General features: G+C 42.8%; 1 protein-coding gene across 1 annotated transcript in view; it reads right to left on the bottom strand.

Annotated features, from left to right (window-relative positions):
* The window catches only part of PCSK2 (proprotein convertase subtilisin/kexin type 2), a 253,572-nt gene that overhangs the window by 594 nt on the left and 232,583 nt on the right, over positions 1-20,395 (bottom strand). Inside the window, 3 exon segments of the mRNA XM_023753214.1 lie at positions 2,171-2,398; positions 15,226-15,326; positions 17,645-17,860. Coding sequence (XP_023608982.1) covers positions 2,171-2,398; positions 15,226-15,326; positions 17,645-17,860 — 545 coding nt within the window.

Here is a 20,395-nt window from a genome sequence, read left to right as displayed (position 1 = left end):
TTCCGACCTGAGTTGTATGAGCATGAGTAAGTTACCTATTCTCTCTGAACCTTCTGTGGGGAAAGGGAATGTGGCAGATATGTTGATGCCTTTCCCATTTCTCCTAAGTCACCTCCCAGTTCCTCTTCAGCTGTGGCTCCCATGTACCCTGACTGCTTCCTACCTCAGGTATCAGCATCTCCCAGCATCTCTCCTGGAGCTTTTCCATGTTCTGTGGGAGTTTTCTCAGGAGAGCCTACTAGTGACAGGGATTTAATTCCTCGGGGACAATCCTCTACCAGAGACTGACAGAAGGTGGTGAATAAATATACCCTAACTTCTTCATTCTTCAGTGAGACAACTCAGTGTCTCCAGTGGGACTGAGCCTAGTTGCCAACAGTGGACAACTAGTTGCTCATCAATGTACTCTTTATTGGCTTTTATTCCTCTTCCCTGTCTCACATCTCCACTTCCCCACTTGTATTTCCTGGAATCAAATTGTTAGCACCCAAGTCCCATCTCAGGCTCTACTTTTGGGACAACACAAACTGAGACAGGAGCTCATAATGCCTTTCTTTTAAAGTGCTAAGTTCCTTATTATTGCTAATGTTAGTGTTATTAATATAATAAAAAAGCTGAAATTGAGTTAATTAGTCCTAGTGAAGAACAGTCCTTTGAAAGATCAGAGAAATTTGGCAATCTCTTTGATCATAGAGTTAGAATCGAAAGAAGGGTCAATCTCAGCATTTCAGCTATCTTTCCATCAAGGTTGAGAATTGCTAAAATAGAGGTTCAGAGAGGTTAAAGTATTGTCCAATTTGGTGGAATTAAGATTTGAATGCAGGTCTGGGTAACTGACTACAGAAGCTGCAGGTCCTTTTCCAGGACCAAAAGGGAATGGAGGGGAGGACGTATTGTGAGAGGGTTCTGACTCTGACCAGGCTCAGGTCACCAACAGAAATAAGGCTGGGGTGGGATGGGATGGTTAGAGATGGATTTACCACCATTGAAATGCCATTATCCCAGAGGTTTACCCTCATAATGGAATATGACACAGCGATGGGAGTGAATGAGATATTACTGCACATAATAACTTGGATTGATCTCACAAACATAATGTTTAGTAAAAGAAACTGGATACCAAAGTGTCCATGCAACGTGATTTAGTCAGAGAAAGCCCAAGAACTGTAAAGCTAATCTTTGGGGGCAGGAATGAAAACAATGGCTGTCCAGGGATGTGGGGATTAACTGGAAGGGGGGATGAGGAATCTTTCTGGGGTAATGGAATGTTCCAGTGTTTGATTAGATGGTGGTTACTCAGATATATACACTTATCAAAACTCAAATAACACACTTAAGTTCTGTGCATTTCATTGTATGTACACAAAACCTTCATTAAAAATAACAATTATAAAAACTTCTATTTCTAGTTTACTGATGGACCAATGAGGAAAGGAATTAAATAAAGAGGACCCTATTGTCCAATCCTCTTGCCATAATGAGAAGTAGGTTCATGTGACCAGCGCAGTGCTTTCTGGGTAAGGAACTTCTCACTTAAATCCTTTCATGTCTATCCACATCACTTGGAATAAAATCAAATGCTTACCTTGTCCCACAAGTAGAATGAATAAATTAATTGTATTACAGTCTCACAAAGAAACATTATTCAACAATGAGAATAAATGAGCTACAAGTACACACTACACATGCTTGAATTTCATAACATAATTCTGAGCAAAACAATCTAGACACAAAGGAGAACACCATGTATTATTCCATTTATATTAAGTATGAACTAGGCAAAGTAATCTATGGAGTTAGAAGAATAGTGGGGAGATTATGGTGGAAGAGGATCAGGATTTTCTGGGATATTGGTTGTGTTCTGTTCTTTGATCTGGGAGGTGGTTACACTTGTTGGTTTTTGCAATGAAAAATAATGGCATAAGGCACCCAAAAAGTTAATGCTCACACCTAAAAATATGGGTTCTGAGTCACACAGCTGTGTTCTATGTAAATGCTCCCTCTCCCCAGGAGTTGTGCATTGCTATAGTTCTCTCTGAAAGCGAGTTGTCCCTAAGTCAAATCCAGCACATCTCCCTGACAGAGAGGGAATCTGATATTGTCGCTAATGCCATGGCACCATCTCTGGGACATTTCCACATGCAGCAGAAGAACCATGGCACCCACTTACTCAGGGTCCTGCACGGAGCCGCCCACACAGTGGAATCTCTCCGGCACCGTTTTCCAGTCTTTAGCCATCTTCACCATGGCGCCTGCGTCAAGGACCCCGTAGCCAAAGAGGTGATTAAACTCCAGGCCGACCCCATTCCGCCGCCACTGATGAACCTCATCATGAAGCTGGTTTCGTTTGGAGGTGAGCACAGTCAGATGCTGCATGTCTCTCCAGGTGAGACCCAGACTGGATGCCGGAAGCCGTTGGGAAACAAGAGAAAAGGGGAGGGCGAGAGAGGAAGAAAGACACAATGACTAAGACAGGACAAAAACCCCTTGCAAGATTTTGGAATATCTATGAACCCCAAGTCAAGGGAGAATTCCCATGCACTATTTAGAACCATTTTATATTCGTCAATTAAAAAAAACACCACACTTGTCTTTCTTACTTAAATGCATCTCAAATGTGCATTCTAACACACACACTGGAATGGCTAAAATGATAAGACTGACAATACTAAGTATCGACAAAGATGTGGAGCAGCTGGAACTCATGTACTTTGCTGATAGGAGTTTAAATTATTGCAACCACTTTAGAAAACTTTATCCATATACTTAAGCTATGGCCCAGAATTTCCATCCTTAGGTATGTATCCAACAAAAATGTGTGTATACATTCACCAGACATATGTACAAGAATGTTCACAGGCCCAAACTGTGAAGATCTCAAATGTCCATCCAGAGTAAAATGAATAGACTAGTTGAGGTGTATTTATAGATTGTGGAATACTTTAAAGCAACAAGAATGACTGATCTATAACTACTCCGAATAATATGGATGAATCTCACAAATAGAATGTTAACCTATGGAAGCTACACACTGAGGAGAACATGTTGTATTATTCCACTTGCTTAAAGTATAAAGACAGGCAACATTAATCTATGCTGTTAGAAGTCACATCTTGATTGGGGAGGGGACATAAAGGGCTTCTGGGTGCTGGCAGTGCTGTTTCTTGATCTGGGTGTTGGCTACATGTGTATGTTTCATTTGTGAAAATGAAGCTATCAGTTCTTCAAGGACAGATACAATGTCTTCGGCACATTTTTATCCTCAGTATCCAGGTCACAGGACACAGAACTGCCATTGGCATGCTGTCCAGAGAATAAACAAGTCTACTTGAAAATGCTATTGGTTTTGGAAATTAGTGTCTGATGTTACTCAGTGTTTGTGTTTTTTAAACTGCAAGTCATGACCTATTTGTGGCTAGGAAATCAACTTATTGCACATGTTGCCTCACTGGGATGCACATAACAATCTTCTGGTGGGGAATTTAAAATCCCACTGCTCAGGCCACACCTCAGACCAATTAAATCAGGCTCTGCAGGAGTGGGACCCAGGTATTGTAAATCGTTAACATTTCCCCAGTCATTCCAATAGGTAGTTAAATTTAAGAACTAATGATTTAATGGATAGGACTATTGTTAAAAAATGAATGGCATAGAATAGAAAAGAAGAACAGTATACATTTCATATAATATGGAAAACTATTTTTTTTTTCCATGGAACTTTTAGTGTGTGTGTGTGTTGAGTAACAATGAAAAAATTATTTCTCACTGAGAGTCATGGTCAAAAAAGTTGGAAAATCCGTGCACTATGGTTCTCTTCAGAAGTCAAATAATTCAAAGGACTAGGAACAACAGAACTCATTTGATAAACTTTTAACACATGTAGTGTTCATTGTTTCAAAGATTTGAATCAGAATCAAAAGATACTAATTGCTGGGGTCCAATCCCAGCAGGTCCAGGGGTCCCCAAAGGTGTGGACGGAGTCGGCGAAGAAGGAATGACACGAAGACAGCCTTCAGTTGGTCAGCAGCCTAGTCAGGACCTATAGCCAGGATCTCCAGCCAAAGTTCTGGTCGGAGTTCTGGTCAGGAACTGATGAGGATCTGACGTTTATTGTCTTATTACATCCGTATTTATACCAGCCGATTTCAATCCTGTAAGGTGTTTCTCATCTCCATTCCAGGGAGTAAAGACCATGTAGCTTAATTACCCGCCTGGCACCCAATTAAGGGGTTGTATCCCCTCCCTAACCTCAGGGAAAGATCCCCACCTGGGGAAACAACCTTTCTCGGAGAGGTGACCTTGGTTAAAACACATGGCGCTAAAGGGAGCAAACATATTAACTAGGATGGACCGGCCTCCGGCAACTAATGATTCATATGCTCTTGAAATGTAGATCTTTAGCTTTTAAGGAGAAAGTTGCAAGGAAGGTCAATGGTTATTTGAGAAAATTAAGAACATATCTTGGACATATGATCCCCAGGACGCAGGTAAAGGTGTGAAACTTCCCGAAGTTGATTATGACCAAAAGTTCAGTGTTTTACCAGAATGGGATTCTGAATTCATTAAACCCAGAAAGGTTTACGGTTGATAAGTGAAGGATCTGGTGATTTTTGAGGTGACCTGAGGGCTTGGCAGGTGGAGTATCTCTTATCTTTGCTAGGGGTCTGCCACAAAATGTGCTACGCTTCCTGATATTCGGAGAAGGACCCCCTCGGCGTTTCTCCAGGGACTTATTTTCAGGAGAAGATGAGAGGGAGGATGTGTCAGAACAAGGATCTTACTTCTGAAATAAACCAGAACATAGTACACATTCCAATGTAACTGAGTTTTTTTGGCCAGCCATTTGCATATGTCAGAAAAATAAAACTGCATCCTTTGTAGTTCTCTCTTTTGAGCAGTTTCAGAATTAACAGAATACCCTGTTGTGTAAAGCAGTATTTTATCTTCTTTTAGTTTTAATCCTATCACAGCAGCTCAAGCATTTTAGGTAATACCTATTAAATAATAAAAAATAAATTTACAGAGTTTCTACAATATAAAGATCACTGTGGTATAGGACAAGTAATGTGACCTGTTCTTCCCTGGTCTTAAATATTTTATATAACAGTTGGGAAAATAAGACACATATGTAGAAAAGTACAGCACAGTGAAGTGACTCCATGAATGTCTATTCAGTGTCCACCATGTCCAGGCACTGTGCTGGTTCTGGACACATTGTAGGAAGGTCCAAGCCTCAATATTTAAAAAAGGACAAAACCACAATGAGAGATATCACATCTGTTAGAATGGTTATTATAAAAAAGACTAGAGGCCCGATGCATGAAATTCGTGCAGAGTAAGCCTTTCCGGCTGCTGGCACCTGGCTTCCCTCTGGCACCTGGGACCTGAGCTTCCCTTGCAGCCCCAGCTTCGTGCTTCATCCGGAAGTTCATCTGGAAGGATGTCTGGTCTAATTAGTATATTATGCTTTTATTATTATTGATGAGATAACAAATTCTGACAAGGATGTGGGGAAAAGGAACTCTGTGCACTGTTGGTGGGAATGTAAATTGGTGCAGCCACTATGAAAAAAAAAATGGATGATCCTTAAAAAATTAAAAATAGAACTACCATGTGAGCCAGCAATTCTACTTCTGGAATATATACAAAGGAAACAAAAACACTTACTTGAAAAGATATCTGCACCCCCATATTCCTAGCAGCATTATTTATAATAGCCAAGACTGGAAACAATCTAAGTGTCCATTTATAGATGCATGGATAAAGATGTTTATCCATTATATATAAAATGGAATATTATTCAGTCACGAAAAATAAGGGAATCCTGCCATTTGTGACAACATAGATGGACCTTGAGCATATTAATCTAAATCCGTGGTCGGCAAACTGCGGCTCTCGAGCCACATGGGGGTCTTTGGCCCCTTGAGTGTGGCTCTTCCACAAAATACCACGTGTGGGCACACGTACAGTGCGATTGAAACTTCGTGGCCCATGCGCAGAAGTCGGTTTTCGGCCTGGGCGAGTCTATTTTGAAGAAGTACTGTTGATATTTGACTCTGTTGACTAATGAGTTTGCTGACCACTGATCTAAACGATATGTTGGACAGAGAAAGACAAATACTATCTAATCTCACTTATATGCAAAATCTAAAACAAACAAACAAAACAAAACCCAAACGGATAGAAAAAGAGATAAAATTTGTTGTTACCAGAGATGAGGGTGGGGCATTAGAGGAAGGTGATCAAAAGGTACAAACTTTCAGGTATAAATAAGGACTAGGAATATAATGCACAACTTGATGACTACAGTTAGCACTGCTAGTGATACATAGGAAAGTTGTTAACAGAGTAGATCCTAAGTTCTCATCATAAAGAAAATTTTTTTCTTTTTCCTTTTACTGTATTTTTATGAGATCATGCATGTTAACGAAACATATTGTGCTAATCATTTCAAAATATATGTAAGTCAAACCATCATGCTGTAAATCTTCACATTATACTGTAGAGTGCTGTATGTCAATTATATCTCAATAAAACTGAAAAAAAAATAAAAAGGGAGGGCTATCATGAAAGGGAAGCTAGGATGCCGAGGAAGCCAACAGTGGACCCTTTGTTATTCCAACAAGGAGGACTCAGACTGTGGTCCTCAAGCCCCTGTGTCAGAAGCACGTGGAGGATACTGACAAAAAGCAGATTCCTGGCCTCAACCCCAGCTCTCCTGAATCGGCCTCTGGGAGGTTGTGAGCCTGAGAATTTGCACTTAAGACATGATGATTCTTCTGCGCACAAATGTCTGAGAACATTGGTTTAAGATGGCAGTTCTCAACCTTGGCTGCATGTGAATCAAACGTCAAAAAAATAATGATGTCAGACAGGCCCCAGGGATGTTGATTCCATGGACTTGTCCAATATGCAGCCAAAAGCTTAAGCAAAGCTGATCCAGGGGAGTGGTTCCTACCTTCCTGGGCAGCACTTGGGTATTTTCTCAGGAGAGTCTGAGTCGTGGACCTGACATGGCTTTGGATATATTTTTAACAAGCACTGCAGGGATTCCGATGATCAGAAAATCTGAGAAACTTTGGTCCAGGGGGTCATCAAGCATCTCTTAGGAAGTAGCATTTTAAGCCAAGGTCAAGGGGATGAGTAGGAGTGACCGAGTGAAAAAACAGGGAAGGGGAGGGCTCTAGGGGAGAGAAGGTTCTGGAACGAAGGATTTAGAGGAGGGAGAAAGCAAGCATTGTGCAGGTGATACGCTTGAGAAAACACAGGAAGGCATGAGCCCCAAGTATGACAGGAAGCGAGAGCCAGGAATTGTAAGGCAGAGGCCGTGCACCCACATCCGAACACTGGGACTTTATCTCAGGCACAGCCAGTAGTGGCAGAGTTGAGATGTGATCTGATCTTTATCAACAATTCCATGGAGAATGGAATCAAGAAGTGTGGGACTGGAGCCGTGGCCAGTATTCTCAGTGGTTAGAGCATCGGCCCTCGGACAGAAGAGTCTCAGGTTTGATTCCCAGTCAAGGGCATGTACCTTGGTTGTAGGTTCAATCCCTGGCCCCACTCAGGGTGTGAGTGGGAGGCAGCCAAATGATGTGTCTCTCTCACATCGATGTTTGTCTCTCTCTCTCTCTCTCTCTCTCTCTCTCTCTCTCTCTCCTTTCTGTCTTTCTTTCTCTCTCTCTCTTCCTCTCCTCTCCCTCCCTTCCATCTATAAAACTCAATGGAAAACTATCCTTGGGTGAGGAATAAAAAAAGAAAAAATGTGGGACTGGAAAGCAGGCCCACACTAATGAGAGGTTGCTGCAGGGGTCTGGCCAGGTATGACCATAAGGGACAAAGCTGGGAGCTGTCACAAGGCCATGCATGAGTAAGTCCCAGGCGAATTATCAATAAAAACTGTTGCACTTGTGCAGCTGGCTTCAGTCACTTATAGGATCCTTCAATGCTCCAGGGATAAACACACATTTGCTAGTAGATCGGTCCTAGGCCACTCAGGGTAGACCAGCTGGCTCTTGGTTTAGAGTAAGCACCCACAGAGAGCAAAGTGGAACCCAGGGCTTCTCGAGGAGACAGTGGATGGTTACATTTTCACTTGGAGAGGCCAGGGCTCCAAAGAAAGAGGTCACTTGGGACACTGTGGAGAAAATCCTGTACAGACGTGGCAGGGGTCTTAAGCAAGAGAGCGTGGGGGTCCTGGAAAAGCCAGTCCGAAGCCCAGGAAGAGACGGGCCTCTTGTGGCTGAAAGAGGAGTCTGGCCTCAGGGAGACTCAGGAAGGGCTCTTTCTTAAAACACTCAAAGCTGGTTCTGGAAAGTGAATTATATGTTTGAGATTGTTCGCCTGTGTATAATCAGCAGAACTGGGTTTCTCACAGAGACCTGCACTTGCCCAAACTTAGAGCTGGTTTACCAACTTCCCGCTAGGAAGAGTAAAGTACAAAATGTTGCCTTTTTTTTTTTTAGTTCTCTGTGAGGATTGCCCCTCACCATTGTTTTTCAGAATTCCTCTATTTATGGTATCAAATTATCCTGGACCTGACTTCCCCGTCATGATCAAGGCAGCCAAGGGGATTCAGGAGAGAACAGGCATCTTTGGAGGACTTGCACAATGAAATGTTTTCAAGAGGTTGCAGTGTTAAGGTTGGAGGAATGACCTCTGCTAACATGAGGTAAATCCTAGAAGCCAACAGAATTTTAATCCCTCTACTTATTGATCTTTATCTGAAGAGAGAAAGGTGTATGAACCTGAGCAGGTAGCTTCATTCCTCTGGGCCTCATTCTTTTTGTGCAGAAGAAGAGATATTTGGAGTAGTGAAAGATCTGTTTGTTTTCTTTTAGCTTTAAATTTCAGTTTATTCTCTAAATTCTGACAGGATTAAAAACCAATGTCAAAGGTCTAGATTATTTCCAGTCTGAGAAAAATGATGCATTCATAAGTCAAGTTGGTATTTTCTCCACAGTCTGTTTGCCTAACTCCTATGACCTGTGAGAGAAAATCAGTTTACATGTTGCCCTTGTGTAGCTGTGCTATGTAAAACCTCATCTTGAAGAAATCAAAACCCAATTTTATGTACAACTTTTGAGGAAGAATCAATTCATTCACTTCAGCCTATTGCCTTGGGCAGAATGCATGGTGATACCCTGGACCCAGAAGGTGGCTCTTCCACATCCCATAGTTGGGCCAAGAGAAGACCCTGAGTTGGAGCCCAGGATCCATCCCTAGGGTTTAAATTTCAAGCCTGTTATTTTCCAATCATGTGAATTTAGATAAGCTACTTTAACAATCTGAGGCTCAGGGTTCCCATCTATAAAATGGGGATAAGGCCCGGCCAGCATGGCTCAGTGGTTGAGCGTTGACCTATGAACCAGGAGGTCATGGTTTGATTCTCAGTCAGGGCACATGACCGGGTTGCTGGCTCCATCCCTAGTGTGGGGTGTGCAGGAGGCAGCCAATCAATGATTCTCTCTCATCATTGATGTTGATTCCCTCTCCCTTCCTCTCTGAAATCAATAAAAATATATTTGAAAAAAATCTATCTATCTATCTATCATCTATCTATCTATCTATCTATCTATCATCTATCTATCTAAAAGCCTAAGCGACCAGTCTACCGGTTGCTATGATGTGCACTGACCACCAAGGGGCAGACACTCAATGCAGGAGCTGCCCCCTGGTGGTCAGTGTGCTCCCACAGCGGGATCGTCACTCAGCTGACTGGGATGAGTGGGGCTGGGATGAGTGGGAGCGGCTCCTCCCTGAATCCCTGCAGGACACGCCAAGAGACCCTATCGGTGCACGAATCTGTGCACCGGGCCTCTAGTATATATATATATAAAATGGGGATAAGTCCTTAGAGGTTTTTTGTAGGGTATAAAGGTAGATCACCATGTAAAATTAACTAGCATGATACTGAGCTCTCAATAAAGGGTTTATTAATATTATTAATATTAAAATATATTTCATATATTGAGCATCAATGTAAGTTTGAAGGGAATAGACACTATTTCCCATATATATTGGTCACAATATTTAAAAATAAATGGAAAGTTTTTCAGTTTTAAGGTATATTCAACCCTCAAATAAACACATATCCAATTAAAAAATGCACTTTCCTAGAGGCATGGTATCTTTGAAGTAGACCTATAATATACCAGGAAGTCATGAAGACCTGTTCATGATCTAACTTTCTATTTTTCAGATAAGACAATAGAGATCCATAGTAAGTGAGTGATTGCCCACTTAGTTGCTGGAAGACACTAGCAATTCTATCATATCTATCCTTCTTATTTATTAAGAAAACCCAATTTTATTCAGAACAGCAATGTTATCAGTTATAAAACTACATTTCCCAGCCTCTCTTCCAGTCTGGGGTGGTCATATGACAGTTTGGCCAATGAGAAATAAGCAGAAGCCACTGGGCAGAGTTTTTTGGAAACAACTTTTAAATGGGGCTGACTTAGCTGGTGGATTTATTTTTTCCCTTTGCTCCTCCCTCTTTTTCTGCCTGAAATGTAAACACAATGGTTGGAGCTCCAGAAGCACCTATAGAACACGAAGGTGGAAGAGGAGAAATCCAGAAAAAGCTGGATTGCCTCATTCCTGGTGGCACCCCCCATACTTGCCTGGACTCCCTACCTCTGTATTATCTTTCACATGACAGGATAATAAACCCTTTTTTATTTATCTAATGTTATTCAAATTTCCTGTTTTCAATCTTGATCTAATATCAGCCCCTAATCAGAGGCCTAATCTAGATATTCAAATTCTGCACAACAGCCCCCTGGTTCATAGAGCCATTGCCTTCCTGGGTGCCCCCCCCCCCCCCCCCAATCCACAGAACAGCAATGGGCTGTCTGCTTATGTAGCCCCTTGAGTGGGGTTGAAAAGACAAATTCCTGGGCCATTCATCCCCAGGGATTTGTGTTCAGTGACTCTTGGCAGAGAGTTGGGAATCTATCATTTTCAAAACTCCCCATCGTGCTCAACTTCACTAGTTATCAGGGAAATGCAAATTAAAACTACAATGCAATTCCACTGCATACCCACAAGCATGGCTAAAGTGTAGAAGACTGACAATACCCAATGTTGGCAGGGATGCGGAACAACTCTAACTCTCATACACTGCTGGAGGAAGTGTCAGTGGGTACATTCACTTTGGAAAACTACTTGGCAGTATCTACTAGAGCTGCACATATGTATACCCCTGACTCAGCATTTTGACTCCCTAGAACAGTGATGGTGAACCTATGACACGCGTGTCAGAGGTGACACACGAACTCATTTTTTTGGTTGATTTTTCTTTGTTAAATGGCATTTAAGTATATAAAATAAATATCAAAAATATAAGTCTTTGTTTTACTATGGTTGCAAATATCAAAAAATTTCTATATGTGACACGGCACCAGAGTTAAATTAGGGTTTTTCATAATGCTGACATGCCGAGCTCAAAAGGTTCGCCATCACTGCCCTAGAAAATACCCAACAGAAATGTGTCCTTAGCTTCACCAAAAGACATGTACAAGAATGTTCATAGAAATATTACTCATAATAGCCCCAAAGTGGAAACAACTCAAGTACCATTTATAATGGAGTAATATTCTACAATGAGTATGAACGACTTATAACCAGAAACAACAGCATGGAGGAATCTCTCAGACTTTCAGAGTAAAAGAGACTGGTACTTAGACGTAGGTAACAGTCTTTTTCTTGATTTGGGTGCTGGTTACATGGGTCTGTTAACCTTGTAAGAAGTCATTGAGTTATACCTAATATCTGTACACTTTTCTCAGTGTCTATTATACTTTGATAAAGAGTTTACATGTAAAAATCCATGCCCTGGAAGGTCAGTTTTGGAAACATTGTTCTAGACCAAGCATCTCAAACTTGCAGCCTGTGGGCCGCATGCCTCATTTATTTGGCTCGTGTTAGCCTTTGAGTTTGACATGCTTGTGCTAGTGGGCCATTTTACTATGGATGCTTCCTTGGAGCCAAAAATTTGCCTCTTTATGACATCTGCTCCTCAAACCTAGCTCAGTCCGAACAACACAGACGGTCATGGAAGAACTCAAAATATTTGAAGGTAGCAGTTATCCCTCCCTCCTCTGCCCACATGTTCCCATTAAAGAAATTCTTTGAAATTTCCTCTAATGGTCACACAGGGACATGTGAACAATCTTCCTGTGACTCAATAAGCCACTTTCAAGCATTTGGCAAAAAAGCACTTTATAATATTGGAAAACAGTGGTGATTGGGCAGGACAAAGGAAGGGTTTCCCTTTCCCCCCTGGAATCATGGGGTGGTTGTTCTCCCTCTTTCACAGTCCCAAGGGTTATTCAGTGAGACAGGATAATTTGTTTTCTGCATTCACATTGCTTCATAAAAGTGTTTTATTGGGCCTCTGGGAGGGAAAGAGCCCTTGATTGCTGTCACTTGGTCACCGAGGACTCCCAGTTGTCTTGTCTCAGGCAGAGGAGAGCAGTAGGAACTGTTCCTGGATCATGTTTCCCCTCCTCATGCCTCTGGGCTTTTTCAGGGCTATTTCATGCTGACCAGTGGTTTTCACTGCTGGCTACGGGGGTCCCTTTGCCCACAGGTGCATAAAGCCAGACATGCTCCCAGGCATGGCTCTTAGCACAAGAACATGGCAGCCCAGCTCCCTCGCCTTGAGGGAAAACAACCTCTGAGGCATAAACATTTATACTCCAGAGTTCCCCATGGGATCAAGCTGAGGCGAGAACTCCTCAAACTGCATACTTGCTTGGCTTCTCCCTGCCCCTAATCTGCTTCCTCTACTTCCTTCTGGCCTCTTCCTCTAGAAACCACTTGCAGGAAACTCATCTCTGAGTGTGCTTCCAACTCAGGCAGTTGGTATTCTGAGGGATTTTAGGACTGGCTCCCAGGATGGGCTTGAACCACCTACTTCCAGCTGTCATTCTTCACTGCTTCATGGCAATAGAGAGCATTAAATTCATGACCATTGCTCTAAAACAGAGTGTGCCTAAGTGGGGACTGCACTCTCTCCCGGAAGGATATCTACAAGTGTGTGCTCAAGAAAGCTGGTGCAGAGCCCATGAATCCAGTAGCCTTGCTCCATCAATTTGCGTTGTTCCTTTGCATGCATATAGGCCTGGGCAAATGGTTTTTGCTTGCCAAAGTCCAAGGAGACTTTGAGTCAAGTTCTGCCCTCTTAGATTTAAAGGGAGACCAGAAACCCCTTCTTGCTTTTGGAGTTCTCCTGCTCGCTGTTCTCTGCTAGGCTCAGTGGCAGGCAGCAGGCTCCCCTGCTTGTCTGCTCCCAGCTGGAGTGAGCAAAGCCAGCTCAGGCTCCAGGGCACAACAAGCTCTGAGATGAACAGGAAATGCATATAATCTGTGAGTAGGTTTTGGTCTCTGCGCTTAATAGAAACTCTTTGATCGGTGTCTATCCCTCGGTGTCTTAAAATTTCCACTTGAGTTTTGTTACAAGAATTGAAGTTTGGCTTGGTCCCAAAAGAGGAGTCACTCTCAATTTGGGGCCTTAACTGTAAAAGGAGGATGTTTATGCCTTTTCAGCTTGAAGGCAGAGGGCTGGACTAGATCATCTTTCAAAGTCTCTTCCTATTCTAGGAATCAACTCTTGCCCCTTTTGCAAGTCAAAAAATGCATTTGTGGAGAGAGACAAGCAGGGCTGCCTCGAGATTGATGCTCAAAGCTCCAGTTGCCTAGCAACAGCTGAGCAGGGGTGGGAGGTAGAGACTCAACTCTGCTTCCCAGGAACCTGAATCCAACTTCTCACAAGTGGCTGGTGCAGCAGTTTCAGACAACTTCCTACATGGTGGGCATTTGCACTCACACCGAGTGCATGGCGCCCGAAGCCCACATGTTCACTGTTCAAAAACAAGGCTAGTCTCTGGTTTGCACCAAGAGAATATAGCAGGTTGTCAAGTACCTCAGCTGATACTTATATCGAAAGTGTGCCCAGCAGTAGGGATATGTGGCCTCTCTGTGGAATGGTGAGAACAGAGAGGATGGTCTCCTCTTACCTGTAGCGTGGAAGGTTTCCCAGTAAAGCCCATTTCTTGGTCGATACTGCATGACTTTTGCCCACCTTGTCTCAGTGTTAAAAGTGAATTCACCTTATAAGTTAACAAATATTGAGTCGGAGCACCCTGTTTGACACATGTTCTGAATACCTTGCTAGATACCCAGCTTGAAAATGGTTTTATTTCATTTAGCTGATGGTGAGTATTATTGGAATAAAATAGCCACGGGATCATCCAGAGGATAAAGAGAAGTTTTTATGAAGAAGAGACGATCTACCTGCCCCTATTTGGTATATGAGCAAGTAGCTGATATGTGTGGTTGGGTGTCAGTGTCCTGTACTGTCCTAGGGGTATACTTTCCCAAGGGTGATTGTATCAGCAGTTCTTTTCTGTTCAGGAAGGCAAGGCACTCCCGAAGAGGGAAGAATAAACAGGCTCAGCTCAAGCTTGCCTAAAAGGACAATCCATTAAAAAAATGTTTCTCATCCTAGCCAGTTTGGCTCAGTGGATAGAGCATCGGCCCACAGACTGAAGGGTCCTGGATTCTATTCCGGTCAAGGGCATGTACCTGGGTTGTGGGCTCGCTCCCTGGCCCTGGTCAGGGCACGTGCAGGAGGCAACCAATTGATGTGTCTCTTTCACATCAATGTTTTTTTCTCTCTCTCTCTCCCCCTCTCTTTCACTCTCTCTAAAAATCAATGGAAAAATATCCTCGGGTGAGGATTAACAAGTAAATAAACAAAAAAATGTTACCCTACATCAAAAACTCATGGAGAGATTCTGAGACATGTTGAGTTATTATAATGGATATGTGTGATCACCTACATAACTTTTCTTAAGTGGGAGACCTTAATGATGATCTGAGTTTCAAAGAACTTTCACAATGAGAAAAACCTCACTTTCAATGTTTATGAGAGCCAGGTTTTCAATAAAACCATGTCTGAACCACAGGAATTCTTCTTTCTCTGTCTGCAGGATTCTCAGTGGGCCTATTGTAGTTTTGTGGTGTGTGTGTGTGTGTATGTGTGTGTGTGACTTAGGACCCATGGTTCATTTAGAAATGCCCACCAGAGTTCATTGACCCTGACTGTTGGCAGGCTCTTGCATCCACTTTTGCCTCCATGGACACCTACTGTTGGGTGGAGAGACACATGTTAGTCCACCTTACAGAGCTGACCCTCAGCCCAAGCTGGAAACATACTTAGCCTCTAAAGCCAGAGCAAACACTCCAGCGGCCTCTGGAGCTGCTGCAGATGTCCCAGAATGTCTCAGAGTGCAGTTGCCATACAGGTCTGTGGTTGCCTGAAAGGGAAGATATTGAGCAATGAGTCACACTATTTTGAATCCCAAAACAATATGGAGCAGAGAATTATCTATTTTTTTAAAATTTAAACTCTTCCTTGTTCTGAAGAAGATTAAGATGAAGGTAAAGCTAAATTTAGCACCCATATATCTATTTGAACCATGCATTTTATCTGAGTTTCCTAGCAGCCTATGCAAAAAGAGACACACAATCAATTAGAGTTACAGTGTCCACAAGATAAAAGCAAGCTAGTTGTTCCGAGAAGCACTATCTGCAGCTATTCCAGAGACTAGGGAGACATTTTCTGGATTCTACAATGAGACATGATAGGTGGAGAGGCACAAGCCAAGAGTTTTATTGCACTGGGGTCATCTTTCAGAAAGCCCAAGGGCTACTGCATTAACATTTCTTTTCCATTCAGGCACTATCCCAAAGAGGGAAGAATAACCCGGCTCAGCTAAGGCTGGCCTAAAAGGACAGGCCATTAAAAAGAAAATGTTTCTCTCCCTCTGAAATTTATGGGACGATTCTGAGACATTTGGAGTCAAGATAACGAATACGTGAGTGGTCACCTCCACAACTCTTCTTTTTTTTTTTTAATATATTTTATTGATTTTTTACAGAGAGGAAGGGAGAGAGATAGAGAGTCAGAAACATCGATGAGAGAGAAACATCGATCAGCTGCCTCCTGCACATCTCCTACTGGGGATGTGCCCGCAACCCAGGTACATGCCCTTGACCGGAATCGAACCTGGGACCCTTCAGTCCGCAGGCCAACGCTCTATCCACTGAGCCAAACCGGTTTTGGCTCCACAACTCTTCTTAAGGGGGAGATCTTCTCAATGATCAACTGAGTTTTAAAGAACTTTCACAAAGAGAAAAACCTCACTTTCAATGTTTGGGAGGGCCAGATTTTTATTAAAATCATGTATGAACCACAGGAATTCTCCTTCTTCCTCTGTTTGTCTGTAGGGAAGCGTGTAACTAACTCAGTGGGTCTATTGAACCACCTCCCAAATTCTTGGCTTGGAGGTCCGAGGAAAGGCTGATCTATGAGTGAACTATCCAGAGAGAGGAAGAGATCCAAAAAGGTTCATTACACTCTATAGAGATTTATTTCCAAGGGGTTTGGAAAATTCACCATTTTACCTAGTTGCCCAGGAAGGAAGAGTTGCTCAGAAAAGTGCAATTAATAATCTAAGTCTGGCCCTGGCCGATGTGGCTTGGTTGGTTGGGTGTTGTCCTGTGCAAGGAAAGGTTGCTGGTTCTATTCCAAGTCTGCCTGGGTTTTGGACTTGGTCCCCAATAGGGGGTGTAGAGCACGGATCTATGTTTTGCTTTCATATCAATGTTTCTCTATCCCCCTCTCCCTCCCTCTCTCTCTAAAAATCAATTAAAAATATTTTAAAAATCTGCCCTAACCGGTTTGGCTCAGTGGGTAGAGTGTTGGCCTGCGGACTCAAGGGTCCCAGGTTCGATTCTGTTCAAGGGCACATACCTTGGTTGTGGACACATACCCAGTAGGGAGTGTGAAGGAGGCAGCTGATCGATGTTTCTCTCTCATCGATGTTTCTAATTCTCTATCCCTCTCCCTTCCTCTCTGTAAAAAATCAATAAAATATATTAAAAAAAAAATCTAAGTTTGTGATTGTTAATATTTTGTTTTCTCAATCACTGACCTATGATGAAAACTACTACACTTTCCCTGAGAAAATACACATGTACCTGATTTGGGGAGGTTTATAGACCTAGAAAAGTCCATCCTTGGATTTAAAAAAAATTACTGTAATACTTGGCTCAGGTGGGTGGTGATGTGGAGACCCAGTTCTTTATATTAGTTTTCCTTATAAGTGATCTGGCGGGGCAACTTTTTGATAAAGCAGACTTTGTCATCACTTGCAAATCAAACAATAAACTTCAAGAAAGACAATCTGCGGAAAATGAGCTGCAAGGGGGTCATCACGTCCTTGCTTTCAAAAACATCCCCCTAGGTGAAATCATTATTATCCATTTTTTATGCATCCTTTCAGTCATTTTTCAACAAAAATGTAAGTATACATATATATTTATACTTAGCTATATAAGATAGAAAAAATATTTATATATATTTAATAAATATTTTCATGTCTTACATTTCTTTACCTTGATAACAAAGCATTATTAGGCCTGGAGGAGAATGGATCTCCTCTCAGAACCTGTGCTGACTTTTTAGGGAAGTGGGTAACTCCCTTTCCTCCCATGACGTCACGGTGTCCATGCATGACGTCACAGCACCTTGCATTCCACAACCTCACAGAGGGCCAGTGGCCTCACTCACCACTCCAGCCTCGGGGTTCCTCTTTCTGCCGTTGCTGAAGGTGGAGGCCAAGGTGGAGGAGCAGCTCTCGTCGTACAAGGCCGTCCTACCGTCGTTGATGGCTGAGTTGATGGAGATGGTCCACATGCTTGAGGCATAGCCATCGCAGTTGCAGTCGTCGTAGCTGCCGCCGTCCCCAGAGGCCCACACATAGATGCTGCCTTTGCCGCCTCGGCCCTGGGGGAGGACAGAAGAGATGCTGCCAACGCCCACGCCCGCGGGAACCAGGGGCTGAAGGGGGTCCTGCCAGGTGTTGGGGGTTCCCGATCCGGGGGGACTGCCCTTGAGCTTCCTCAGCAGCTCAACCAAATGACTGGATTCGGTTCTGTCTGCCCATGAAAACCACTACCCTCTAGTGAGGCACCAAGAGTATTTTCCCCCCCGGTAAGGATTCAGTATATAAAGTCATCCGAACTTACAATTTAAGCTGGGAATAAGGTGATGAGAAAAAACGGGAAGAATCTCGGTAACATTTACAAATGAACTGCTTTTAAAAAGTCAAAATATATGAAAAGGAAAATGAAAAATCCCCCTAGGTGAAATCATTATTATCCAATTCTTATGCATCCTTTCAGCCATTTTTCAACAAAAATGTAAGTATACATATATACTTATACTTAGCTATATAAGGTAGAAAAAACATATCTTTTATTTTATATATAGTTGCATATTGTTTATATAAATTTTACATATATGTAGATATGATAATAAAATACACATCTTATGCTAAAATGTATAAATATTATAAATCATATATGTGCATACACACATATGTACATGTACTACATGCATATATACAAATATAGGTATACATGTATACATATGTATATATACATGTATATATATGCCTACATACATGTATATATTTTTTTACCCAATTGGATCATACCAAAAATTTTAAACATGATATAATATGACATTTTACTTATCCCGGAAACACAGAATATAAGAGGGAAGTCTAATATGATCAAGTAAAACAGAGCAAAAATAACTTTAAATACATAATGATATGCACAATGTTATTACCATATGCTCCTTAGTTAGAAATGCCAAGCCTAGTCATGAATACTGGTTAGTGTTGCTTTCCTGGCTTGAACAGAACTTTTGCTGTTCCCTATTTCTAGGAGTATTTTCTCCACTTCCATCCCTCAGGAGTGGCCGTTCCTTCTGGTTTCCTGTATTCGGATCCAGGGTGAGGGCTGGGCTGCTCTGTTCTCCCCGTGGGCTGAGTGGAGGAGGGGAGCACAGCGATGCCGTGTGGGAGGGGAGCAGCAGTGTACAGACTCCCCCTTCTCCTTAGCCTGGCCCAGGCCACCAGGTAACCCTCTTCAGGGATGGCAGTTCTGACAAATAGGGGCGAGAAGACAAATAGAAGCCATGGCAGAGGAAGACTGTTTCTGCCTGGCCCCAGGGATCCACAGTCCTGACTCAGTGGTTTTTAAGGGCAGAGATGCCAGAATGGGGAGAAGATGACTGGACTACCTCCAAGCTCTCTCCACCTCCTTTCTGACCATGAGAAATGACATTTCGATCGCTTCTAACAGGACTTGGAGTTAATTAGCCTGTGATTGATTGAGTCCATACGTTAACAAAGATTTATTCAACCACTAGCTGAGAACTGTCCTCAGAGTCTTTGGTAAATCTAGACTGGAAAACTCCACCAAAGTAAGCAACTGCTCTCAGGAACCAGGACGGAGAGAGAAATGGATCATCCTGACAGCTGGTGTAGGGAATCACACTCCCAAACAGACTCAGATGTGGGCTCACTGTCAAGAAATGGCAGCCTGTGAAAGTGAAACATATGCAAACGAGGGTAATGGATCTTTCCCCTGAACCAGTTCCCAGGTGGGCTGCTGGTGAGACAAGCAACCTTTGCTGAAAGGAAATCAATGCTAAGAGCGTTCTCGCCTTGGTGTGGGGAGAGTGTTAGATGGATTGTGACTCATTTTTCAGGGTTCCCTTTATGACTTTGCAGTCCTGCCCACCGAGAGGAGGGTCCACTCCCCACCCTTGATTCTGGCTGGCCTGTCGTCTCGCTTTGGCTCACGGACTGTGGTGGGGAGTGGTGCTGTGTCAGTTCTGAGCATAGGTCTCAAGAAGCCCTATACACCTCTGCTCTCTCAGAACTCTGCACCATGGGGACAAATCCGAGGTTACCTGCGGTTGATAGCCCAGTCAAATTCACTGCCCCTGCTGACAGCCAGACTTGCGAGGGAGGCCATTCTAGACTAGTCTGTAGCTCCCCCTCTAGCTGACCACAGATGCATGAGCAAGGCCAGCTGAGATTCGCTGAGGCTGTTCCAGGTCTGCAGAACAACCCAGCCAACCTGTAGACTGTAAGCAAACTTAAATGGTTGTTATTAAGCTACTAAGTTTGGGGCAGTTTGTTATGTGGCTTAGCTCACGGATACACAGAGAGCAACTGTTTCTGAAGAGTAAACAGCAAATGTTATTGGTATTGTATTGGAGTATGCTATTTGCCCACAGGAATACGTTGATTCCTAGGAATATTAAGCTTCATTTTCTAAGCAAGAGAGAACACATAAGGCAATAATAATTATATCCTTGTTTCAAATGATTGGGTATTAGAACCAAATAGTTCCAGGGTAAGACAGGCCAGTGAGACTGCTGGTGGGAATGCAGACTGGTGCAGCCACTGTGGAAAAACAATATGGAGTTTCCTCAAAAAATTAAAAATGGAACTTCCATTGA

The sequence above is a fragment of the Myotis lucifugus genome, unplaced genomic scaffold, assembly GCF_000147115.1.
Source record: "Myotis lucifugus unplaced genomic scaffold, Myoluc2.0 scaffold_42, whole genome shotgun sequence".
NCBI lineage: Eukaryota > Metazoa > Chordata > Mammalia > Chiroptera > Vespertilionidae > Myotis > Myotis lucifugus.
The sequence above is the reverse complement of the archived record's forward strand: the minus strand, read 5'-3'. Positions and strand labels throughout refer to the sequence as shown.